Below are 26,938 nucleotides of genomic sequence, written 5' to 3' on the forward strand. Positions count from 1 at the left end.
TAGAGTGCTAGGATTATAAGCACGAACCACTGTTCCCAGCCCATTGTTTCATTTATTCAGTAAACAATGGACTAAAAGTGTCACTGATGTAGCACTTACTGTGTGTTAGGTGCCTTATATATCACTAATCTTCCTATAAGTCTTTAAGGTAGGTATAGTTATAACCATTTGATTATGGAGAAATGGAGGCTCTCAAAAATTAAGTAACTCATCTAAAGTGCACACAAACACTAATTGTTAAGGCTGAGATGCAAACCAAGATTTGTCTATCTTACCTACATAAACATGGCTGCTGTTAGTGAGTTATCCCTACATACAAGCCTCCCACCTGTGTAGTAAGAGACTTCCACATTGTTATTCAGGCATTAGCCCATTGTTTCTGCAGTTATCTCCCTTACTATATCAACAGAGTGGTTGAAAAACATGATTTGAGTGAGAAGTCTTCTTTGGCTTACCAAGAGGAAGAAGACATTTGGTATGGAACAACTTTTTTCATGTTCTTTTCAGATTATTTGCTTAAAATACAACATAATTAGCAATACATTATATAACTCTTTAGCATCTAACTTTCAACTAACTTACTTTTCCTTTTGTAAGTAAAAAATTAATGTCTGACAAAATACAAACACACACACATTCTTTTTTACACTAAATCAGCTCTTCCCATTTTGTTTTTGTACACATCCAATTGTTAAAATAATGAGATTTTAAAATCAAGATCAGGGAATTATATAGAGTAGTGGGGTAAGAAAGTAAGGTTCAAAAGAGAATGAATATTTTAGATCTGTTCTATAAATAACCTTTGCCCAGTATTAGTCTAAAGCTGCACTGTCCCATATGGTAGCCACTTGCAACATGTGGCTGTTTACATTTTATTTTATTTATTTATTTATTTTTTTTGAGACAGAGTCTCACTTTGTTGTCCAGGCTAGAGTGAGTGCCGTGGCGTCAGCCTAGCTCACAGCAACCTCAAACTCCTGGGCTCCAGTGATCCTTCTGCCTCAGCCTCCCGAGTAGCTGGGACTACAGGCATGTGCCACTATGCCCAGCTAATTTTTTTTTTTATATATATATATCAGTTGGCCAATTAATTTCTTTCTGTTTATAGTAGAGACGGGGTCTCGCTCTTGCTCAGGCTGGTTTTGAACTCCTGACCTTGAGCAATCCGCCCGCCTCGGCCTCCCAAGAGCTAGGATTACAGGCGTGAGCCACAGCGCCCGGCCTACATTTTAAATGAATTAAAAACTAAGTAAAATTTAAACTTTACTTCTTTAGTTATACTAGCCACATTTCAAATGTTCAGTAGCTACCTGTGGCTAGTGGCTATCATATTGGATGACACAGATATAGCAATTTCCATCATCACAAAATTTCCTATTGGACAGTGCTGGAAAGAATGTCATAGGAAAGCTATTTGGAGCTATAGTACCCATCTTTCATCCAGGAAAGAAAAGTCAAGACAATTGGGGATTTGGCCTTGACAAGATCATTGAACATTTAAACCAAGGTCAGCAAATGCTTATCTCTGGATTTCTTATTATAATGGGGAAAATAAGTATTTTTTTAACCTACTGTATTGGGATTTTCTGTTTTTTTTTTTGAGACAGAGTCTCACTTTGTTGCCCAGGCTAGAGTGAGTGCCATGGCGTCAGCCTGGCTCACAGCAACCTCAAACTCCGGGGCTCAGCGATCCTACTGCCTCAGCCTCCCGAGTAGCTGGGACTACAGGCATGCGCCACCAGGCCCAGCTAATTTTTTGTATATATATTTTTAGTTGGTCAATTAATTTATTTCTATTTTTGGTAGAGACGGGGTCTCGCTCAGGCTGGTTTCGAACTCCTGACCTTGAGCAATCCGCCCGCCTCGGCCTCCCAAAGTGCTAGGATTACAGGCGTGAGCCACCGCGCCCGGCCAAGGGATTTTCTGTTATTGACAGTGTAAATGTCACTGTTCCTGACATGATTAGAGGTATGCAGTGATAAAAATCATTGTACATAAATACTTGAATAGCAACAACTTAACATGAAAGTCAGGGAGGCAGAGAATTCGGATCCTATGATTCCAGCATTTCTTCTGCTGGACCTTATGCAGCTCTGTCCTTAATCTTCCCTCCCGTTTTATTTTTCTTGTGGGGACCAGAAAAATTATACACTTATTTGCTTCCTAAAAGTTTCCGTTTCTGTAGCCAGGTGGAATAAATAATTTTATCATGTGCTAAATCTAGGAATAAGAGTCTTGACAGTCAGGCAGTCAGACATTTTACATCAATATGTTTTCAGCTTTAAAAAAAAAATCTCTCGGCCGGGCGCTGTGGCTCACGCCTGTAATCCTAGCTCTTGGGAGGCCGAGGCGGGCGGATTGCTCAAGGTCAGGAGTTCAAAAAACCAGCCTGAGCAAGAGCGAGACCCCGTCTCTACTATAAATAGAAAGAAATTAATTGGCCAACTGATATATATATTAAAAAAAAAAAAATTAGCCGGGCATGGTGGCGCATGCCTGTAGTCCCAGCTACTCGGGAGGCTGAGGCAGGAGGATCGCTTGAGCCCAGGAGTTTGAGGTTGCTGTGAGCTAGGCTGACGCCACGGCACTCACTCTAGCCTGGACAACAAAGTGAGACTCTGTCTCAAAAAAAAAAAAAAAATCTCTCCAATATTAACAAGCCAGAGTATTCAGCTTCTCCAAAAGGTAGTAGTGATTGGAAGAGAAACTAGACCTTTTATAAATCAGAATCTTATCACTTCAAATAGGATATTTTAAGAAATGCACCATTCCATGGTGTTCATATCTATTAGTACAGAATCAGCAAGGCTTTTGGGAGCAACTAATGCTTGAACTGGGTTGCATTCTACACCAATATTGAATTAACTCTCCTTATATTTGCTTTGGAATCATTAAGGTCTCCAGGGTTGGGATGTTTTATTTCCTCAGAATAAACATGGAACATCAAAGAATCTGAAGTGAATTCCCATTTGAAGTAAAAAGGAATAATGTTGAATTAAAAAATAGATGTTGAAGTTTGGTTTGATTTCAGCATTCTAGTGGCAGACACTTGATAATGCTAAACCTAAATCTAGGGAGCTCACCTCCATACTTCACATTTATTCACCCAGTCTTGAGGCTGCTTCTAATTCTACAGCCCCAGAAACCTTGGGTTGGCTGGTTCTGGCCCAAAGCGAAGATATGGGGATGCTTTTGGATATTGTTGGGGATTATAGTATCTAGATCTGAACTATCCAAGATAGAGATGTTTCTGGATCATTGCCCCTAGTGTCTTTAGGACAGAAGATGGCTCCAGACCTGGCCAGACTGTCAGCAAGTTACTCTAGACTAGACGTTTATTCATGGGCATAGATTAAAACAGGACTGGCACAATCAACTGAATGAAAAGGCAACCAACAGAATGGGAGAAAATATTTGCAAATCATATATCTGTTAATGACTTAATGTCCAGAATATAAAAAGAACTCCTACAACTCAACAACAACAACAAAAAACTTGATTTAAAAATGAGCAAAGGACTTGAATAGACATTTCTCTAATGAAGGTGTATAGGCTGGGTATGGTGGCTCAAGCCCCTAATCCTAGCACTTTGGGAGGCTGAGGTGGGAGGATCACTTGAGGCCATTTCAAGACCAGCCTGGGCAATGTAGTAAGACCCCATTTCTATAAAAAAATTTTAAAAAATTATCTGGGCATGGTGACTCATACCTATAGTCCTAGCTACTCAGGAGACTGAGGCAAGAGGATCACTTGAGCCTAAGAGTTTGAGGTTGCAATGAGCTATGATTGCACCACTGCACTTCAGCCTGTGCAACAGAGTGAGACTCTGTTTCTACAAAAAAAAAATAATAGAAGAATTTTTAAACAAGAAGAGGAGGACGAAGGAAGAGAAGAAATCATATGTGACCCATAAAGCTTAAAATATTTACTTTCTTGGCTCTTTGCAGAAAAAGTTTGCTAGCTTTCTGACCCCTATAAACTATATTATTCATAGCACATTTTAAATATTTGTATTTGGTGTATTAGATGCAAGAAATAGAACTACTCACACTATTTTCAGCAAAAAAGGTATTTAATATAGGGTATCAGAAGCTTACAAAATCATTGGAAAGGCTAAAGGAATTGTCACTTGGCAGGCCTCCAGGAATGATTGCTAGGACAAGACTGCTGGACAGTCTACTGGGAGAGTTGCTACCTCTGCGACAATCAGAAAGGCAGGGAGTCAGGGGCCTCCAGTGAACGGTTAGTTCATGGGCATACCACTGTAGTTGTGATCCAAGGATCAAGAGGACACCAGTGCCCCTGCAACTTCCTCTCAACAGCCACAGAGGTAGTCCTAGCACTGAAATACTGCTACAGAGATGCCCAGTGTGTGCACAACTAAGTTTGCCAGCAGAAACAAAACAGATGTCTACAGCCTGGGATCCACCTTCCAAGTGCATCTAATTGGCAGAAGCATAACCCTAGCTGCAGGGAGATAGGGAGAAATATGGTTTTTCCTTCTTTAGACTCTGCAGTGTAAGAAAGCACATGAAAAGATTGGAATGGATGCTGAGTACCAGAGCCAGTTCAGAGTACCCATCAGAGCTGGTTTGTGACTTTATTTATTTATTTTCCCAAGGGATTGACCTTTGAGTGTGACTTTAGATTCTATTGAGCTCTGCTCATCTTTGGCCAACTCTTTATTCTTTCATTTTAGAAACCCTTCCCTACCTCTGCCCTTACTGGATTGGATGCCCTTTTGTGAGCTGCCAGAGCTCTTAGTGCTAGCTCTGCAATTTTCCATAATGTATATATGTATGTATCACTCCATGTCATAATAGCTTAGTTGCTTGCAGTTCCCTCTACTAGACTGGATCCTTGAAAGCATATTCATCATTCTGTAGGTAATCAGTGTGTGTGTATTGAAAATGATAAATAGTTCCTATAACATCCCAAGTAGCATTTCTTCTCTTATTTTCTTTGTCACACACAAAGCATTTCTTCTCTTATTTTCTTTGTCTTCTCTTATTTTCTTTGTCGCTAATATTTGAACAATTTCAACATGCTAGGTAATACACCAAACACTTTATATATATTGTTTAACCCTCACGACTCCCCTTTTTTATAGGTGAAGAAACTGGGAGTTGGAGAAGGTAAGTAGCTTATCTCCTGTTACATGGTAAATGACAGAACCGGGACTTACATCAAGATCTGGCTAATAACAAAATTTGTATTCCTAGCCATTATGATGATGACTGTGATAATAACAGCTGCTGATTCCAGATCTTGTGCTGGGCATTTTCTATGTGTTATCTCAAGCTACACATTCCTTGTGTAGAATTGATGCTTAATAATTGTTACATGTGGTGAGGTAGACAAAGCTCTTAATGTCTATGATTCTTGGTTCTGCCACTAATTCACTTTGTGACCTCAGGTAAACTACTAACCTGTCAGGGATCTACTTTTTGTCCTCTGTAAACAATCTTTAAAACATAATACTTCTAGTTCTAAAATTTCAGAACTCTATGAATCAATTCTACCTTGTTTTTCATTCCATAATTATTATTTCTGTACAGTTAGACAGAAATTTTTATTAAATTCTAAGCTCCTGTAGGATTTCAATTTTGTTTTATAGTTTTCTTCTATAGTACCTAGTCTGGTGCTCTACACAGTACATAACAGGCTGGTGATTAAGTGTGTATAATGGCATATAGCAGACATCCTCAAACTACGGCCCACGGGCCACATGTGGCCTGCTGAGGACATTTATCTGGCCCACTGGGTGTTTTTGTTGCCACTGCATGTCTTGCTTAGTAGCCAACTCGTCCGGGCCCACAGTGCTCATGTGTGGAATGTGCATCGCACTCTCCAACGGCCCTCCAACGGTCTGAGGGATAGTGAGCTGGCCCCCTGTTTAAAAAGTTTGAGGACCCCTGATATATAGGTATAAGCTGGTATGGTGGCTCAAACCTGTAATCCTAGAACTTTGGGAGGCCAAGGTGGGAAGCTCACTTGAGCTCAGGAGTTTGAGACCAACCTGAGCAAGAGTGAGACCTCATCTCTACAAAAAATAGAAAAACTAGCCAGGGATGGTGGCATGTGCTTATAGTCTCAGCTACTCAGGAGGCTGAGGCTTGAGCCCAGGAGTTTGAGGTTGCAGTGAGCTATGATAATACCACTGTACTCTACCCCTGGCGACAGAAAAAAAATCAGATATATAGGTATAGTTTGAGATCTGTCCAAGGGAAAATATCCATCCTCATAAGAGTCTGTGTTTGTTGTCATATGTTACCTTCCTTTGGGGATGACATGCAAATGTAATTTAAGGCTGCCACAGAGAAACAGCACTCAGCACCTTTGGAAATTTTTTTTTTCTGCAGTCATAGATAAGAGTCTTATCCTTAAAGCAGAGCTGTGGTCACTGTCCAAGCAGCTATTCGTGTGACTGAATGTGGAAAGGTTTCTTTTGTGGAAATCGTGCGAGGATCTTGGCCTGTGAATGATGGAGGATATAGTAGAGAGTTTTCTACAGGGAACCAGTTCTTATTCTGCCCCCTATCACTTATAGGGCAATAGGAGAATCCCAAATCATTCCAAAGCTTTTCTAAATGACATATGAAGGGTTAAAGCCTGATCTCTGAGCAACAGAAAACTCCCAAACTGTTCAGGGTCAGCATGGATAGGTCTACATGCTCTTGGTCCAGTTTTCTTTAAGTACATGAATATAGAGAATCCACAGAGGTAATTGGAAACTGATATTAAGAATCATCCATCTGATTGGAAAAACACTTCATATTTAAGAAAAAAACAGAAGTCTGTAACCTGTTCATATGTGCATCTGTGCATTTCTTAGTAACTGTCACCATGGTAGCAAGTTTGACAAGGGTGCCTTTTTAGCACAGTACATACAAGAAAGAGATTAACAGTTAGTCATGTCCTTACTATCTTATACCTTTCTTTCTTTCTTTCCTTTATTTAATTGTGTTGATCCCTATATCCATAACTGTTAGCCTCTGACACTTCTCTTCCTCATAGCATCAAGTACGGTGCTAGGAAGGGGCATTCAAACATGTAACATATAACATATAATATAGTTATTGACTGAATTAAATGATTAGTATTTCTGCTGTGTCTTTCTTTCCAAGCTAGACGGTCACCCAGAAATCTGATTTTTAAAAATGGCTCCTACATTTGTCTGGGGGATCAAAACTAGGCCATTTTCCTGGTTGGGCTGGCCCAACGTGGATTTCAGGTTGAGAGGGTAAAAGGACAGCAATTAGATACTCTGAGGCACTGTATTATTAGAAGGCTAACATGTAAGTGGTAAGTAGAATAGTAAGTAAATTCACATTCATCAGTGAGGATGTTGAAGGTCCAGAAGCTTTGTGTAAGGACTTGTGGTGACAAGCTTGGCAGCCTGAGTTAAAACCCTGAGGACAAGGAGTTCTGCCACTCGGGCTTCAAACTGAGAAAGCGTGTTAAGCCCCTGCATCCACCGTATGCCCAATTAACACTCAGCCTGGAAGCCTCTTTATTATAACTCCTTGAGTTAATGATAATCTTTTATTGTAGGCTTTTCCCTGATGTACTATTCTTACATTTCATTTTAATTGTCAGCTACATAATTGCTCTGCATTTCGGTTACTTCTATTTCTATTTTTAATTTTTTGTTATTTCACATTTCTTTTTAAAAGACTTTAAACATAGACACACCCTCTTTATTTTAATAGCCAGCACACCCATATTTACCACTTTAAAATCTGAGTTCCTGTTGTTTCCACAGGTCCTCAAGGTGTTTATAGATTGATATTCTAGTCATTCAAGGTGGAAAGCAGCTGCAAGGGTTTGTCCTTGGAATTCATTTGCAGTAGCTTCCAGTTGCTAAAATCCAAATTTGGCCAGTCTAGTGGATCAGGCACTGGGACAGGATCATCACCATATTATCATCCTCACTGGGACAAACTGAACAGGACCAGCCTCTGGGCAGAACAAGTTGCAGAAGCTACTTTTTCTAGAAAGGAATGGGTTAAATCCTTCCAAACCTGCTAAGGAATTTGACCTAGTTTCTTGAAACTAGAATGTAACTTGAAAGTATAATTGGTTGCAAATGTGTTTCTTTTTTCCTCAAAATTACTTTTGAACCCCTGTGAGACAGGGAGAAGGCATTTCTTTTCACATGGACTCAGACTCCCACCATTGGTAAGTTTGACTAATTTAATAAGAAAGTTGGGGAGCAGTCAAATAAGATGACTTTGTTTTATCAAAAGTATGTTTAGGCCTCTGGTTGTGAGTCTGAATACACAGTTGTGATTATAATATTCAAGACCCCTATTTTTTTTAGATGGGGTCTTGCTATGCTGCCCAGGTTGGTCTCAAACTCCTGGGCTTGTGTGATCCTCCCACCTCAGCTGCCTGAGTAGCTGAGCTATGCCACCACACTTGGCTCCTATTTTTTTTTTTTTTTTGCCACTGTGTTTTTAACACAATGCCAGGCACAGTGCTCAGTGAATATTTGTTAAATGAATGAATTAATTAAAAGCTCTTCACAGTCTGACTCCCATCTACCTTTCCAGTTGTAGTTCCTACTGTCCTCCTTCCCAAACATGTATAGTTCATACTCTGGCAAAATAACTATTGAGTTTCCTAAAAATATCTCCTGCTTTCCCCTTCTGTATCCTTGCTGTTTCTGTACCTACTGTCTGGAATGCTCTTCCCTCACATACCAGACTATGAATATGTTACTATTTTTTAATTCTCATCTCAAATGCTATCTCTTTTCATGAAAATGTTACTGATTGTCTCAGTAAGATATAAGCCTTTTCTAACTCTTGTAAAACTTTGAATCTCCTGGTCATTACTATAAATGACCTTATAGTTATTTTTGTGGTTAACTTATTCCCCGTGCTATATTGTAAGCTTTTTGAAGATAGGCAGTGGGTCTTATTAATCTTTATAGTGCCTAGCACATAGTTAGCTCTCCATAATTAGCTGTTGAAATAATTATAGTAATCAGTTTTGCTAGTGCTATATACTATGAACCCCAGCAAATACACTAATTTTTATCCTTTTCTTAAAATCTAAATATTCTCACACATAGACATTACCTAAACTCCAGAACTTGATTGGAAATATACCTTTGTCAACATTTTCTTTCCAGTTAATTCTGCAGATTGAAGCACTCATTAGGACTCTTCCTTTGTGCCTCGTGGGCTTGTTTCTTTCAACGGCATCATTGGCATCATTAAAATTCATATCTTGTGCACCTCAGAGAAGATATTTTGAGTCTTTTTTCTTAAGTATAGATACATCATTAAATTCTTAATTTATTCCTGTCATTGTGGCCTACTTTACTAAAAGGTGGCATTTCCATCCATTCACCCATTTACATATGAGGCAAAGGTCTGCATGGCCCCTTGGGGCTGTGCTTTCTGCTTGTTATTAAACATTTCTTTCTAGAATTGCCCTCTTTCTGACACTTAATGATAAAACCAAAGATTCCCTTCCAATTTTTTTTTAATTAGCTATCACCACCTGGGCACCATAAAGAAAGTGGAGATGAAACACAAATTATCCTAGAATTGAGCCTAGAAGTGAATTATTGAGAGACTTTACACTTGAAAACAGAAATACTGCAATGTGCTTTATTTCCTAAAACTTTTAGCCCTTCTGAGGAAGGTTTGTAATATCTCCTTGGCTAGAGTCTATGAATTTAGGACAAAAGACATAAAGAAGCTTGGCATGGTGGCTCACGCCTATAATCTTAGACTTCAGGTAGGCCGAGGTGGGAGGATTGCTTGAGGCCAGGAGTTTGAGACCAGCCTAAGCAAGAGTGAGACCCCATCTCTACAAAAAATAGAAAAATTAGCTGGATATGGTGGCACATGCCTGTAGTCCCAGCTACTTGGATCCTTGAGCCTAGGAGTTTGAGGCCGCCATGGGCTATGATGATGCTGTTGCATTCTAGCCCAGGCAACAGCAAGAACTTGTCTCAAAAAAAAAAAAAAAAAAAAAAGAATAAAGAGGTGGACAAAATTATTCTTTATAAAATTGTGGATAGTCTTTACTCTGACCAGTGTGTGGGTAGCAGTCCTGGATTTCAATTTTCCAAGTCTCCTAAAAGTGTTCCTAAAATAAATGCTCCTCCAGTCAAGCCATCACCAGTTTTTATTTTAAGTAAAAGTCTCTCTTTTACCTGCCCTCCTCCTATTGCAATACACAGCTGTGATTCTGCCAGTTTCTCCCTCATCTCTTTGTCACTCTCTCCCCTTTTCCTTTCCTCCCTGTCTAATCATATCCCTCTTTCTTCATTCTTTTTATTTTAATTTACATTACATAATAGTATTTAGCCATAAAATGCTTTTCCACTTTTTCAGGTAATTTCAATAGTCTTCTTGTCCTATTTGATCTTCTTTTTCAAAACATCCGTTTCTCATTGAAAACATCAATTGAGCATCTACTATGAGGCAGATCCCAGGCTGGGTAAGGAGGTACCATAGTAAACAAATCATACATGGCCCTGTTTCATGGAGGTAGCCTCCTAATGAAGGTGACATTAATTAAATAAGTAATAACATAAATATGTAATAACTAAAAGTGCATAATAGGGTGGAATCAGAGATAGGCTCACTGAGAAAGTGACATTTCAGCTGAATCTTATGGATGTAAGTGGAAATAAACTTGGTGGTGGTGGGGGAAGTGTTTCAGGCAGGAGGTCACAGCCTGTGATCTAGGGGATTGGCATGTTCAAGATAAAGAGAGAAGACCAATGTGGGGGGAACATTACAAGCCAAGGGTAGGGTGACTTGAGGTGATGTGGGTAGGGACCAGTACATGTGGTGCCACCCCAGGCCAGGTTAAGTATTTTAAACTTAATCCTAAGAAAAATAGAAAAGCTATTGGAATATTTTAAAATTAGGATATGATCAGATTTAATTATTTTAATAATTACAGGGAAATTAAAGATTCAGGGAGACCTGTACAAAAGCCATTGCTGTAATCTAGGTATGGAATGATATTGGCTCAGGCTACTAGGAAGACAAGTGGATGTTTTTTTAACTATACTGTGGACAGAACTCACAGGACTTAACAGTTCAGTCTTGGATGAGTTTGGATCTATTCTGCCTCCCTAGAGAAAGAGGTGACATGACTTTTCATGGAACACAGAAATCTGATTCAAGACTAATTCATGATAATAAGGTGTAGTATTTCATTATGGAAAGAAGCAGATAAAAGAAGGGTTAACTATTTTACTAGAATATAAACCCAATGAAGGTAGGGATTTTTATTTCTTGTCCCTTACTATATCTCTACCACCTGGAATAGTGCCTGACACACAGTAGGCACTAATTATATATTTGTGGAATGAATGTGTAAGATCCCAAATGCAGTTGCCTTGTCCAAGACTCTGATTACAAGAAAAATTTAAGTTAAACTCTACCATCAACTCCTCTTATTAACTCTCCAAAAGGACAATGAGATGAAGCTTTGTTTTTCAAAACTGTTAAGTTTAGGAATTTAAGCTAACTAGCTATATAGGGTGAATGTTTGTGTCCCCAACCCCCAAATTGATATGTTGGAACCTAACCTCCCCCAGTGTGATAGTATTTGGAGGTGGGGCCTTTGAAGGGTGATTAGTTCATATGGGCAGAGCCCTTGTGAATGGGTAGTGCCCTTATAAAAGAGCTCCAGAGAGCTCCCTCCCTGCTTCCACTATGTGAAGACACAGTGAGAGAGGACAGATACCTGTGAAGCAGATAGCCAGGAAACAGGCCCTCAGCAGACACCAAATCTGCCAACGCCTTGCTCTTAGACTTCTCAGCCCCTCAGAACTGTGAGCAATATATATTTGTTGTTTATAAGCCACCCAGTCTATGGTATTTTGTTATAGCAGCCTGAACAAACAAAGACACTAGCCAAATGGTCTAGAAGAAGAGAAATATACAAAATGATTGTTTGTCTGGCACCAAGTGAAGGTCCTTGCAACCTGGGGGCTATGCAGGAACCTTATACCAGAAACCACAGTGAGTTTGAGTGTATCTGAATTCATGGGCTGAATTCCTGGATTTAATGACAAACCACCAGGTGGCTAGGAATTCATCACTGTTTACATCACACATGTATAAGACAGATCCTTTCACCAGCAAGACCTCAGAACAAAGGACTTTCTGCCTACAGTCATCTTCTAGCTCTCCTAAATTGAATCTTCCAGTGTGAATAGCTGACTTCACTAGTAAGCTTCTGAAAGGAACCAGCTCATCTGGTGTCCTGCACAAATATCTATCTGTACAACAGAAGTTGCCAACCACCTACTGCCTGCAGGATCGATTGGCCCATAGCCTATTGTTTATTTTTTTAACAGCTTTATTGAACTATAATTCACATACTATGTAATTCACCCTACAAAGTTTACAGTTCAGTGGTTTTTAGTATATTCACTGAGTTGTACAACCATCACAAAAATCAATTTTATAAGATTTACATCACCCCAAACCCCCAAAACCTACTCTCATTAGCATTCATTCTCTGTCTGTCCCCACAACCCACCCAGCTGGAGGTAACTGCTAATCTACTTTCTGTCCTTATATATTTGCCTATTCTGACATTTCATGTAAGTGGAATCATAAACTGTGTGGTCTTTTGTGACTGGCTTCTTTCACTTAGCATGTTTTCCAGATCCATCCATGTTCTAACACATTAATGCTTCATTCCTTTTTATTGCTAAATAATATTTCATTATATAGATACACCACATTTTATCTACTCATCAGTAAATGGACATTTGGATTGTTTCCACTTCTTGGTTGTTACAAATAACATTGCTATGAACACTCCTGTACAAGTTTTTGTGTGGACATATATTTTCATTTGTATATACCTAGGAGTGAAATTGCTGGAGCATACGGTAAAAAGTTTGAGGAGCTACCAAACTGTTTTCCAAGGTGGCTGTGGCATTTTACATCCCTACCAATAATGTTCTAATTTCTCCATATTCTTGCAAACACTTGTTATTATCCATCTTTTTTTTTGTATATATATTTTTAGTTGGTCAATTAATTTCTTTCTATTATTTTAGTAGAGAGGGGGTCTCAGGCTGGTTTTGAACTCCTGACCTTGAGCAATCCACCCGCCTTGGCCTCCCAGAGTACTAGGATTACAGGCATGAGCCACCACGCTCTGCCTATCCATCTTTTTTATTATGGCTATCCTAGGGGCGTGAAAAGTTGTGTCTTGCTGTGATTTTGTTTTGCATTTCCCTAATATTCATTCTGCTTTTTTTACAGCTTGAAAACTAAGAATACTTTCTACATTTTTTAATTGTTGAAAGAATCAAAAGAAAAATATAACACGTGAAAATTATCTGAAATTTAAATGTCAGTGTCTATTAATAAAATTTTATTGGAATCCAGCCATGGTCATTCATTATGTGTTTTCTATGACTCCTTTTCTTGCTACAACGACAGAGTTGAGTAGTTGCCATGGGTCTGTGTGGCCTGCAAGGTCTAAAATATTTACTCTCTGGCCCCTTGCAGGAAAAGTTTACCAACTCCTGGTCTATAATATAGTTGAATGAGACTACAAAGGATCTGGTATAGAAAGGAGGAAATGTGACTGTCCAGTGGAAATGTATGGTTTGGGGGGTTTTGTTTTGGTTTGATTTTTAAAAAAATCAGTTCAATTATAAAACAATGCAAGCAAGCAGAACAAGGGAGGAAATCAGAATGTTATGGGGCTTTGGTAGACCATTATCTTCACCTGAATCATTAACAAGATCCGTCAACTCTGGGCTCTCCCAGTTCTCTAAATTTCTCTTAGGGTTCTGTTCCTAATTTACTGCTCTGGTCACATCTTACTCATCAGAAACCTCCAGGGATTCCCACCACTGCCATCCTCTCGGTCAGGACCACAGCCTGGTCCTGTCTGAGCTGACCTTGTCTTACCTTTCCAGCCTTATTTTCCAGCACTCACCTTCAATAGGACCAGACACCTGCCCTGAATTTCAGGATTCTGTGCTTCTGCTCATACTTTCTCCTCTACTTAGAGTGCCTTTCTCTTCTCCAAATTCTAGACATCCTTTGTTGCTGTTATTGTGAAATATTTTAAGCATATAAAAAAGTCAATAGACTAATATAGGGATATCTGTGAATGCACCACCAAGCTTTGTCAAATCTTATCATTTTGCCATGTTGCTTTAGTTCTTTAAAATATTACAGACTTACATATTTTTTAAAAGCTCATTTAATACCAGATCTTCTAAGTAGGCCTCCTTGGTGTACCCAATCAGAATTAGGCTCATCTTCCTGTGACTTCCAGTAACACTTTCTTTGTACCACTGACAGCTGACTTACTTTGCCCTTATATAATATTTTCTCTGAGTATTCCTTACTATGGTCACTCCCATAGAGTAGTTCAAAAATGACTTTAGGTAATCCAAGGAAGTGACATTTAAAAATTTTTAAATTGTGTTTATTTTTAAATGTACATTAGAAATAGGTACACACAAGCATTTAAAAGTATATATATCTAGAACATCAAATACTTGATTTCCCAGATATTCTCTAGGACAAGGCTAAGGTAGGTAGAGACATAGGAAAATTATTAAGTGATATTAGAAAAATATTCAGTAAATAATATGGCAAAAATTTTGAAGGTTATACTCAAATAATTTAGCATAGAAAACTTAGCTGACTAGAATGTAAATCCTTGACAATGGAGACGCAGTTTTACTTATTTTTGTATACCCTAATCAACCAACAAACTCAAAATAGATGCTTATAATTGAACTGATTTCTCTCTGGAGCAGTGAAATCCTTGAAAATCGTATGAAACCTCCTAAACCTTCTGATAGACAACTTTTAAGACAAGACGTTTTCCCATGCTGAGTGCCAATGCAGGGACAGATGGTGCATTTTCCCCTCTTCCTTCCCTGCCCATTATGACATGGTGTCCCAGTTGGGGCTTGATAAATATGAAATAATGCTAATAATAGTCACCCTGTCAAGGAATGAGGACTTGAGGTTGCCTGGATGCTCTCATTAGTTTTGCTCCAACAAACCAATCTCAGCACATTTCAGTTTGTTCCACTTTGGTTCTTGGATCTGGTCCAGTACACATACACACACACACACACACACCATATACACCCACACACACACCATACACACACACCATATACACTCACAAATTTTTTTCTCAAAATACTCTGTATGTATTTTAGAGAAATCTTTCTCAGTCTCCTCTAAAATTGCTATTTCATGTCATTTTTTCATTGTTGTTAATACTGAACTATCTGAAGTCATGTTGCAACTGGATTTAGGCTTGAGACTTGCCATTGAGGAATCATTTTTATTGTGTAGCAATTCCTACCAACAATTTCAGTCAAATTATGTCATATAGTTGCGAAACTGCTGTCCTGTCTTCCAGCTCTTTGAGTAAATGTCACCCTTCCAGAAGTTTCTCTCCTTCTACCCTAAAATGACCTTAGATGCTCTCAGATATCAGAGGATCCAAATTGTGATGAAATCTTTTACTTTATTTCCTTTCTTATAGCCTGTGTTTTGAGGTGATGTTTTAAGGGTTTGGGAGTAGGAGGAACCACTGAGGTCTCTGAGTCACAAAAGGAAATGCAAACAATATATCTGAAGTTTGGTTTAACCCTTAAAGCTTTACTCATATTGGACTAGATATGCTTCCTGAGGGAAGTCTATGAAACTTCTATAAATGACATTAGCTTCTATTTCCTGACTTCTGCCACTAAGGCACTGGTCTTTCCTGATCCTAAAACCTTAGGCCAGAACTGGCTATAACCAGGGTGTATGATCTGATATGAATACTTTATCATGCAAATGAGGACACTTTTGAAACTAAAAGTGGGTGGGGGGAGGGGAAGGCATCAACCAGTGCCCGCACAGGTAAACCATGGTGTTAGCTCACCCTAGCTAAGTACTTTGAAAGCCCCTTATCCCGTATTAGCAGATCCTCTCAAATTAGGGTCTCCAGATTTCAACTTGAAAGTCTGTGGAGTTTATTCAATAATTTAAAGTTTTGTTTTTGTTTCAATAAAATGCCTGTGACTTAAGTGTCTGTATTGTTTACATTGATCCATTGTTTGTCCCTAAGTGGGAGAACTTGAAGTATCCCTGGCCAAAAAGAAAACAGAAGTAGACTTCCGACATAGTCAACTGTTCAAGCCAAGTAGAAGTCAAAAGACAACAGGGCCCTAAATAAAGACTTGTCATGGTTCTGAATGATGAAAGTGAACCGTAATCACAGAAGGATGCTAAATTCAAGGGTCCTATGTTGTAGCATTCTACCATATTCACCTGCAAGAAAGATGTATTAATAGTTTCAGAGAAACATCATACATTACATTGATATTAATTTGAACTGAATTTAATAAACTTTTAGATTATAAATTTGTGTTGGATTTTGTAAGAGTAGAGGGGTTTTCTTACACCTAGTTTTATGTTAATACATATTAAAGAAGCTTAACAGTGAAAAATAATTTAACTATTTTGTAAGAATTTTAAAAGTTTAACAATCAATGCTGATAAAACACCACAAACATAGGCAACAAAAGGGAAAATAGGCATGTGAGACTACTACATCAAACTAAAAACTTCCACATAGCAAAAAAATCAGAGTAAAAGGCAACCTATGGAATGGGGAAAAATATTTGTAAGCCTTATATCTGATAAGGGATTAATATTCAAAATACATAAGGAACTCATATAATTCAATAGCAAAAAAATCAATAACCTTTTTTAAAAATGGGCAAAAGACCTAGATAGATATTTCTCAAAAGTAGACATACAAATCTTCAACAGATATATAAAAAGATGCCCAGAGTTACTAATCATTAGGGAAATGCAAATCAAACCCATGATGAAATATTACCTCACACCTGTTAGGATGGCCATTAGCAAAAAGACATAAAATAACAAATGTTGATGAGAATGTAGAGAAATTTAAACATTTGTACACTGTTGGTGGAAATGTAAAGTGGTATAGCCATTATGGAAAACAGTATGGAGTTTCCTCAAAGAAATTAAAAATTGAACTATCATATGACCCAGAAATACCACTTTTCCAATTTCAAAAGAATTGGAAACAGGATCTTGAAAAGATATTTGTACTACCATGTTCATTGCAGCATTATACACAATAGCCAACAGGTGAAAACAAACTGAATGTCCATCAGTGGATGAATGGATAAACAAAATAGTATGTACACACAATGGAATAGTATTCAGTCTTAAAAGAAGGAAATCCTGTCACATGGCTGCAACACGGATTTTGAGGACATTGTGCTAAGTGAAATAGACCAATCTCAATGGGACAAATACTGCATGATTGCACTTATATGAGGTATCTAAAGTAGTCAAACAAATAGAAGCAAAAAGTCAAATGGAAGTTGCCACAGGCTAGGAGAAAGGGATATTGATTGCAGTTTGATGGGTATAGGATTTCAGTCATACAAGATGAAAAAGTTCTTGAGATTTGCTGTACAACAATGGGCATATAGGTAACAACAATGTATGCTTAAGATTTTTTTAAGAGGGTAAATCTCAGATTGTGTTTTTTACAATTAAAAAAAAAATGCTGCATGATTAGACCCAAGTTTTGCCTTTCTTTCTTTCTCTTCCTAATCCAACTATGCCCTCTGGTGGTTATAGTTGCTGCTAGAACTAAAACACTCTACTCTTTATAATATCCTTTCCAAATTCCTTTGTAGGTCAGCCCTGTGGAAGACAGAATAATTTCCCTGTAGAGACAATGTTATAAATAATGCCAGATACTGGCCGGGCACGGTGGCTCACACCTGTAATCCTAGCACTCTGAGAAGCCTAGGCGGACAGATCGTTCAAGGTCAGGAGTTCAAAACCAGCCTGAGCAAGAGCAAGACCCCGTCTCTACTAAAAAATAGAAATAAATGAATTGGCCAACTAAAAATATATATACAAAAAATTAGCCGGGCATGGTGGTGCATGCCTGTAGTCCCAGCTACTCGGGAGGCTGAGGCAGAAGGATCACTTGAGCCCAGGAGTTTGAGGTTGCTGTGAGCTAGGGTGATGCCACAGCACGCTAGCCTGGGCAACAGAGTGAGCCTCTGTCTCAAAAAAATAAAAAAATAATAATAATAATGGCATATACTGCAAGAGCCCATCCAAACCCATAAAGATAGTACTTGAACTAGTGGTGATAGCAGCCCTAGGTCACATGACTTACACCCTCTGGCTCCCTCCTCCACAGCCCTCCTTGCTTGGCAAACCAAATGAAAAATCACCATATCCACAGTCACTGCTACCACTATTACATCTCTGTCCCCCTCACTATCAGAAGCACCATCAGGGAGAAGAGAGGAGAGGAGAGGGGAGGAAGGAAGGCAGTTAGTGCTTCGGTCAGATCTAACATCTTTATTTATAGGCACACCTTCTTCCCTGAAGCCCCATACCCATCCCAGGGCCTTCAAGGGAGCAGACCACTTAAGAAGGAAACTAAAAGGTCCCCTCTGCCTCTTGGGACAAATATTAAGCAAATCTGCTTTCTTTCTCTTGCCCAACCCATAGTCCCTCTTAGCCCCCACAGAGTCAAAGTCACCTTCAAACTAGAAGGCAACAAGAAGGGAAAAGGAAGGAGATCAGGACAACAACAACAAAAAGAGTGAAGAAAAGGCTGGGTGCAGTGGCTCATGCCTGTAATCCTAGCACTCTGAGAGGCCAAGGTGGGCGGATTGCTTGAGGTCAGGAGTTCGAAACCAGCCTGAGCAAGAGCGAGACCCCATCTCTACTATAAATAGAAAGAAATTAATTGGCTAACCAAAAATATATAGAAAAAATTAGCTGGGCATGGTGGCGCATGCCTGTAGTCCCAGCTACTCGGGAGGCTGAGGCAGGAGGATCGCTTGAGCCCAGGAGTTTGAGGTTGCTATGACCTAGGCTGATGCCATGGCACTCACTCTAGCCCGGGCAACAAAGTGAGAATCTGTCTCAAAAAAAAAAAAAGGAGTGAAGAAAAAACCCTTCGACCCATGGTCTGGTATCAAATCAATCTCTCAGCTATATAGCCAACAAAACTCCAAAGATTTCATCTCTTCCCAGCTTCCCTCACCAGCCCCTTCTAAAGGCTGGCTGAAAGAAGGGTTGAGGGAAGGAGCAATCTGAGTCTAGTTGTTGTACATGATATGCCATCAATGCTCGATTGCCTTATGTGTCAGCTCCCATGTGTGCTGTATGATTCCTAGGGCCCTCTTCAGTAAGGGACAGTGATGACACGGACACTACTGTGTCTAAACAGATAATTAAAAAACCAAATCCCATTTGGAAGGGACTAGAAAAAACTCTGTGGAATATTATCAGATCCATTCAAAGTGACCAAAGGGGAAATTATATTAAGATTTTAGCAATGTAGGAAAAAAGAACTGGAAGAGCATATAGACAAGTAAAACACTTGGACAATTTAGAGAGACCTGATGTTGGTGAATCATTTAATTTGGAATTACCCTAATGTTGCTATAATGTACAATTTTGTTTGATAATAAATTAAAATGTTCTTGACTTTTATCTATTGCTACATAATAAACCACTCCAAAACTTAGAGGCTTAATACAACCCTTCATTATGTCTCACAATTGCATGAATTGGATGGGCAGATATTCCATAGGTCTCACTTGGGGTCTCTCACCAGTTTGCTGTGAAGTGGCAGGGGCTGGTGCTCTTCTGTGTGGTCTCTTTCTGCACATGATGTCATCCTCCAGAGCTTCATGTGGTGGCTCGGGGTCCAAGAGGGAGAAACAGAAGCTGCCAGACCTTCTTAAAGTCTGAGCTCAGAAGTCCTAGACCTTCACCTCCTCCACATTCTGTTAGAATGTCACAGACCCAGCCCAGATGAGAAGGGAAGGGACATGAACTCCACCTCTTTTTAATTTAATTTTATTTATTTATTTTGAGACAAAGTCTCACTCTGTTGCCTGGGCTAGAGTGCCGTGGCATCAGACGAGCTCACAGCAACCTCAGACTCCTGGGCTAAAGTGATCCTCCTGCCTCTGCCTCCCGAGTAGCTGGGACTACAGGCATGCGCCACCATGCCCGGCTAATTTTTTTCTATATATTTTTAGTTGTTTGGTTAATTGCTTTCTATATTTTTAGTAGAGACAGGGTCTCGCTCTTGCTCAGGCTGGCCTTGAACTCCTGAGCTCAAAGGATCCTCCCGCCTCAGCCTCTCAGAGTGTTAGGATTGCAGGCGTGAGCCACCTCACCTGGCCCAGAACTCCACCTCTTGATGGGAGAAGTAACATGCAACTGTAGTGAGGGGCAGTATTGCTTGAGACATCTTTGCAGATCAACCATCACATTGACTGTTTAAAAAATCATAATGAAATCATAAGCCAGTAATTAATCATCAGTCTGATTTGTATTTTCTTAGTCCATTCATTTATTCAAAATGGACAAGGTAGTTTGTGTCAGTCACTATTCCAAGTGCTGGGCATATAGCATTCAACAAAACAAAAGCCCAAGCCTCATGGAGCTTACATTCTTAAATTCTTACATTGCAAATAAGCAAGTAAACAAATCACTAAAAGGTAATGTGCGCAGGTGGGAGGATACTTTAGAGTGAACAAAGAAGCTCTCTTGGAAGTGATATTTGAAGATCAGGGGGGAAAAGCATTTACTACTGCCAATTTCCAGACCCTGGAAGAGCTTTGGGTGTTCATTTGAAGGAACCGCAAAGGCCAATGTGCTTGGGGAGCAGGGAGTGAGGAGGAGAATTATTTGGATTAGGTCACAGAGGTAGTCACGGGTCAGGTCATGAAGGGCCTTGAAGGCCAGGGTTAAGGACTTGGGGTTTAATCCTAGATAATGGGAGACAATACAAAGGTTTAATTCATTAATGTAGAAAATGTATGGATTTCCTTGTTCAAAAGATCACTCTCCCTTTAGGGAATGAATTGTAGGTGTCAAGGGTGACTAAATAGGCTCTTACAGTAGGTGCTGGAGGCTTGAACGAGAGTGATAGCCAAATTATAGGAAGTCAGTGGAACAGTAATAAATTTTGAGGACATTGCCAATAAGCACTGCTGATGGGTTGTATTTGGGGAATGAAAAGAAAGGAGAAAAACAGAGAGACCTCATGGGTTTCTTCTTTCAGCAGTGGAGTGGAGAGAGTGACATTCACTTACAGGGAGAAGACTGATGGAAGAACAGATTTTTATTGTTGGGTAAGACAATCAAGATAATTAACAATTCCGTTAGGAACATGTTTACGTTATACTCACACAATAATTTGTAATTGAACTATATGACTTGATTTATGGTTTATCCAAATCTGTGCAAGAATAAGCCATGTTAGAACATAATGCCAAACTACTTGGGAAACGAGAATATATTATATACTATATATTTAAAGTACAAAGTCACCAAGCAAGTCAGTGTTTCTGTTAAGATAACAGCTACCATTTATTGAGGGGTTTCTATTTGTTTGAACCACATGGGATTGTGAATTCCAACAATTTTGGACTTGAAAATGACAATGCTGTATGGTTCATCTTAATATATACTAGCCACAGAGCTAGATGTTTATATATAAATTAATGAATATTCATTAAAATCCTTTAAGGTAGGCTTTTTATTATAATCGATAAAATGAAGTTTCTGAAAGATTTTAAATAACCTGCCAAAAATCTAATGACAAGTAAGTAGGTAGGCAAGATTCAAAACAAGGTCTGACATAACATCTTACCCATAAAGTTACACTAACCAGATTTCTAGCCAAAGAATCATGTTTCCTTCCCTCACATGAGGAAAGCTTCAGATCCACAAGGCACAGATATCCAGACACAGAAGTGCTTGGTCTGACTGGATGGACAATTGCTGACTGTCTCCCTCCTATACAGAACCAAATTCCAGTTGACCTTACAAGCCTTCAGTGCATTTTAGAAGTAAATACAATGAACAAAGAAAAATGACACAGTGGTTTAACACTATTAAGAGTTGCTCAAAAATTCCCATCATGAGCCAATGCGGTAGCGGGCACCTTTAGTCCCAGCTACTCAGAAGGCTGAGGCAGGAGGATCACTTGAGATCACAAGTTCAAGGCTGCAGTGCACTAAGATCACACCTGTGAATAGCCACTGCACTCCAGCCTGGGCAACAAGACCCTGACTCTTTAAAACAAATCCTATCAAATTTATCTCTTCAATAAATTTTAGCTTCTTTTCCATATTTATCATTGAAGCTCTAATCTGCAAATATGTTAAATATAAAACAAGTGGTTCTAGCCTCAGAAAAAAATATAATGCCACAGATTGCAGCCTGTCAGCAGCCAACAAGCTTTGACCGCTCTTATCAACTGCCTTACAGCACATTTATTCATGGACTTGCAAGCATCCCTATGCACAATTAAAAGTGGTACTGTAGGCCAGGTGTGGTGGCTCACGCCTGTAATCCAAGCACTCTGGGAGGCCGAAGCAGGCGGATTGTTTGAGCTCAGGAGTTCAAGACCAACCTGAGCAAGAGTGAGACCCCTGTCTCTACTAAAAAAATAGAAATTACTGGACAATTAAAAAAAAAATATATATATATATAAATTAGCCAGGCATGGTGGCACATGCCTGTAGTCCCAGCTACTCAGGAAGCTGAGGCAGAAGGATCACTTGAGCCCAGGAGTTTGAGGTTGCTGTGAGCTAGGCTGATGCCATGAGCTACTCTGATGCCACAGAGTAAGACTCTCTCACAAAAAAAAAAAAAAAAACTACCAGAGAGTAGGATTCAATATGGAAATATGTAAAATGTTATCAGTTACAGGAACTTCAGGCTTTTCCCTATTTTACATAGTATCTAGATTTCAGTAAAATTAAGAAACTCCTTATATATTTCCTCTAACAGTGCCTGTGAACCAATTAAGAACTCTCTAAGTACAGAATGGCTATTTCAGTTTGGTCAGTTAGCAATTAGTTGTTTAAGTCAAAAGACGAAAAAAGTTTATGTGACTAAAAAGCTTTCTGTCCACCCTTGGGAAGAATGCTTTCCACATAGATCCTGCATTGATGGTATCCAATCAGAGCTAACAGTCTTTTGTAATGTAAGCAGTAGAAATAGTCATTTATCAATTAAATCACACTCCTGCTAAAGCAAAGTTGAATTTTCAATGTATTATTCAAGTAGAATCTATTCTCAAATGCTGTGTATTAATAGATCAGGGGTTCTATGAGTACAGTGGCTGGTCCCCAGACCAGTCCAAGAAATAAGAGCAGTACTTAGTCTCTAAATTCCCATCCAGCTTTGTTATTCTAATAGTAAATAAACACCCTGAGTCCTTACTACATGCCAGACATGATGCTTTGTGCTTTACCAACGTCTTTTCATTTATATCTCCTAACAAACTTATGCAGTAAGTCACATTGTCTTTGCTTTAACTGAAGCTAAGAGATGTTAGTATCTTTCCAAGGTCCAAAACTAGTGCAGAGCTGGGATTTAAACTCAACCATTTTGGCCTCAGAACCAATGCTCTTATCCCCTATTATATAATATATATTTTTAATTATACATATTTATATAAAATCTATACATATGTCATTTATATATTTTTTCAGTGGTAGAGCTGATTACTGTGGGAGTGATGAATGGCAATGCTTGTATTATAAAGGCGGTCAAAGGGTCTAGAATCTTGAACTCAGCCTGGAAACCACATGTGCTTATCTTTTTGGCGATCCTCTATATTCGTAAAGGTTATTTATGTGATTTTTATATTCAAGTTTTTTCTACACATCACTTTCCTGAAAAATAATGCTTTTGCCATTGAGATCAATAGTTAAAATCTTAATTGTGTCTGATCACTAATAGAGATGGATTACTTAGTGATCTTACGTTTGGCAACAATACAGACAAAAAACACGGTAGAAAACACAGTAAGATAACCCTTCACAGTGTTAATTCTGGTCTCCTCTCTGCCCGCGGCAGACTGTGCGAATGAATAGACATGAGTCATACTGGGTAGAGTGAAGAGAAGCAAGGTGACAGATGTTCAACCATTAGCTCTCCAAAAGCCCTACAGGAAAAGATTCAGGTACATTCTGACAGAGCTTTTGTTCCCAGAGATTAAATAAAGTAAGATGTCAGGGCAAAGAGAGGAGTGGCACAGGAGAGGCAATCTGGGCGAGAAGACACGTGGGAGAGAGAAACCCCGAGCTCTCACCAGAGCCTGCACCGTGACTAGCCCAGAGCTAGGCTAGTTTGAAGCTGAGGCAGAGCTGAGCTGATCTTGTTGTCACCCTGTGGGTTCCACCATTCGCCAGAGCATTGTTTGTCCAGTGTGAAGGGACGCTTGCTCTTTTCATATTCCTTTGATTGACCATCTCTTGGGAATAATCCCCCATCTAACAGCCCATGACACTCATCCACAATGCTTTGCTCCGCTCTCTGCCCCCAACATGGAGGGAGAAAACCTGCATCCTGGTTGAGTGATGGCAGAGAAGGCCTGGCCGCTTTGTTGGGTGATGTTGGTGACAGGTGGAAGGGAAATCTTGGGTCCAAAGCAAGCAGGATTATTTGGAGTCATTGTGGAATCATCCGCTGAGCCAGGTCAGCAGGGAAACACAAGACCCCATTTTGGAGTGTTAAGTGTCTTGTCACAGGCAGAGGATGTTAGAACTGGAAGAGGACTTGGAGACCATCTAGCCTGCCTTCCTCATAGCAGAGGAAGCCCAGAAAGAAGCAAATGAGGCCTGGAAAGGGGACCTGACTTGCTTGAAGTCAAATAGCTGGTTATTATCAAATAGCTCAGTCAGAGCCAGGAAAAAAATGTCCTCGGTGAGTGTAATTCTCTCTCCACTGCACAACACAGGCAAATCTGGCTCAGCAGCTCTTTCTTCCAAGGGAAGATATTTCTTGGATCCTCCCTCAAGTCATGATAAGTTGAATGGAGAGCGCAGTTCCTGTGATCTTAGAAGTCCACAGTGATACCAAAATTAGGTACTTCTTGAATTTTGTTTACTGCCCTGAAATATGGTGAAGACATTTTTTTAAATGGCTGTGGGAGAGCCATAACTGCTCATGGACAATTTCCCTTTCACCGAGACACTATGGGACTGCTCAGATTAGCCCACAGGTGCCTGAAACAGAGTGGCAGAATGCACTTAATTTTCTTGAAGAAAGTCCAAGCTTCTGCCCCCATTATAAAAGAGGAACCGACACTCCATACAGCTAAACCTGTGTCCTCCTGCTTATTCTTCCATGAACACTTTTATCATTCAAATTTTTACAGGTGGAGGAGGGTGTCATCCTATTGCTCAGCATTTCTCAAATGATTTCTTTGTACTTTACACTCTCCACAGCAATTGATCTTGGAATGTTTCAGTGGCTTCACGCCCTCACCATTATTACACCAATGAAATGTAGCAGATTATATTTTCCATATTTATTCTGCATGAGCTTCTGTTCTCTTTATGGTTTTTTGTCTTTAGGAACTTTTTTCTTGGAGAAACACTAGTTTTTAAGCACCATTTCATGTCAGAATGGATTTAGACAGTTTTGTTTTTGTAGCAGGTAAAAAACTTTAAAGACTTTTCTTCGAGAGGCATTGATGGACCATTCAAATAATAACATCTTGTTTATAAGACTTGCAGATAGCCAGATATTCAATGAATCAAAAGTGTCTCTCATAAATATTAAGCTGACTCCTGATTAACATTTTATACTCTTATTAACATTTTACACATTGTTTCTGTTCAACCAATTTCAGAACTTCATGAAAAAGTTGAGTAGTAGGTTGAGTAATAGGGTAACACAATGGGAGCCTTTTTTCCAAGGCTGGCATGTGAATAAAGTACCTGCAAATCATAAAAAGAAAACAGAGAGCTTTAAGTACAAGAATTTTCACATTGGTCACAGGGGTGCGTTCACGCTTGCTGGGTAGGGGTGTTGGGTGTGGGAGCCTAAGCCACAAGACCGGGTTGACATTTTCAGCCCTCCAATCTCCCTCATTGGTGACCTGGAAAATGTCTGATAGGTGTGCCCTTTGGTTCACTGAAACACTTTACTTTAGCAAAGGAAGTGAATTTCATGAATAATACATCAGTCATCAAAGCATTAATAAGGAAGCCAGGATGTCCTCACCACAGTATGAGCTGAGGCTCCTGCTTCTTGGTTTCTCGGGCAATGCACAGTGGGGAGTTGAAATGAAAGGGTCAAGCTGTGCTGACTACTAGGGCCGAGTCAAGAGGGAAGAGTAGGGTCATCCCCACGGCCTAAGTAAACGCAGAGGGAAGACCATGGGTGAGACAAAGGTGAGAAGGCCTTCGCCCCCTTGGATGCCTTAAAAGAATGGCTCTCAACCCTGCGTGCACATTAGAATCACCTGGAGAGCTTCTTCAAAAAGTCACTGCCCTGTCCCCTTCCTTCCCAGACAAACTGAAACAGAATCTCTACATGTGAGACCTGGGTATCAATATTTTTTAGTACAGGTTGAGTATCCCTTATCCAAAATGCTTGGGACCAGAACTGTTTAGAATTTCAGATTTTTAGATTTTGGAATATTTGCGTTATATTTATTGGTTGAGCATCCCTAATCTGAAAAGTCTGAAATCCAAAATGCTCCAAGGAGCATTTCCTTTGAGCATCCTGTTAGTGCTCAAAAGATTTCAGATTTTGGAGCATTTCAAATTTCAGGCGTTTGGATTAGGGATGCAACCACTTCGGTACAAGCGTCAACTATAGTCGACAGCCACAGCTGAAAGCACACAGCAACTTTAGCCGATAGCCGTGATATGACTTTTCTAATTTTTCATTTATCAAAATAAAATTGTGAACATTTAAAAATAACGTAATGAAAACAAATATGTATATGTTACCTATTCTGATTTCCATTACAAGTAAAGCTGCCTGTAAAGGAAAACAAGCTCTCAGTGCTTTAAAGCTTTCCTCATCGCACAAGAGCAAAACAGGTTGGTCGTCAGTGCACAGCA

The 26,938-nt window shown here is 39.4% G+C and overlaps 1 protein-coding gene and 1 long non-coding RNA gene across 2 annotated transcripts in view; one reads left to right on the top strand and one right to left on the bottom strand.

Annotated features, from left to right (window-relative positions):
* Positions 1-16,554, top strand: part of LOC105880963 (uncharacterized) — a 23,836-nt gene extending 7,282 nt beyond the window's left edge. Inside the window, exons 2-3 of the long non-coding RNA XR_012921458.1 lie at positions 5,111-5,135; positions 16,099-16,554. This is a non-coding gene — a long non-coding RNA (uncharacterized LOC105880963). The remainder of the gene's footprint in view (positions 1-5,110; positions 5,136-16,098) is intronic.
* A 4,179-nt stretch (positions 16,555-20,733) lies between these two features.
* C10H12orf56 (chromosome 10 C12orf56 homolog) overlaps positions 20,734-26,938 on the bottom strand; it is a 78,709-nt gene continuing 72,504 nt past the window's right edge. The window contains exon 13 of the mRNA XM_012782380.2: positions 20,734-25,804. Coding sequence (XP_012637834.2) covers positions 25,678-25,804 — 127 coding nt within the window. The 3' untranslated portion in view covers positions 20,734-25,677. The remainder of the gene's footprint in view (positions 25,805-26,938) is intronic.

The sequence above is a fragment of the Microcebus murinus genome, chromosome 10 (assembly GCF_040939455.1).
Source record: "Microcebus murinus isolate Inina chromosome 10, M.murinus_Inina_mat1.0, whole genome shotgun sequence".
Taxonomy (NCBI): domain Eukaryota; kingdom Metazoa; phylum Chordata; class Mammalia; order Primates; family Cheirogaleidae; genus Microcebus; species Microcebus murinus.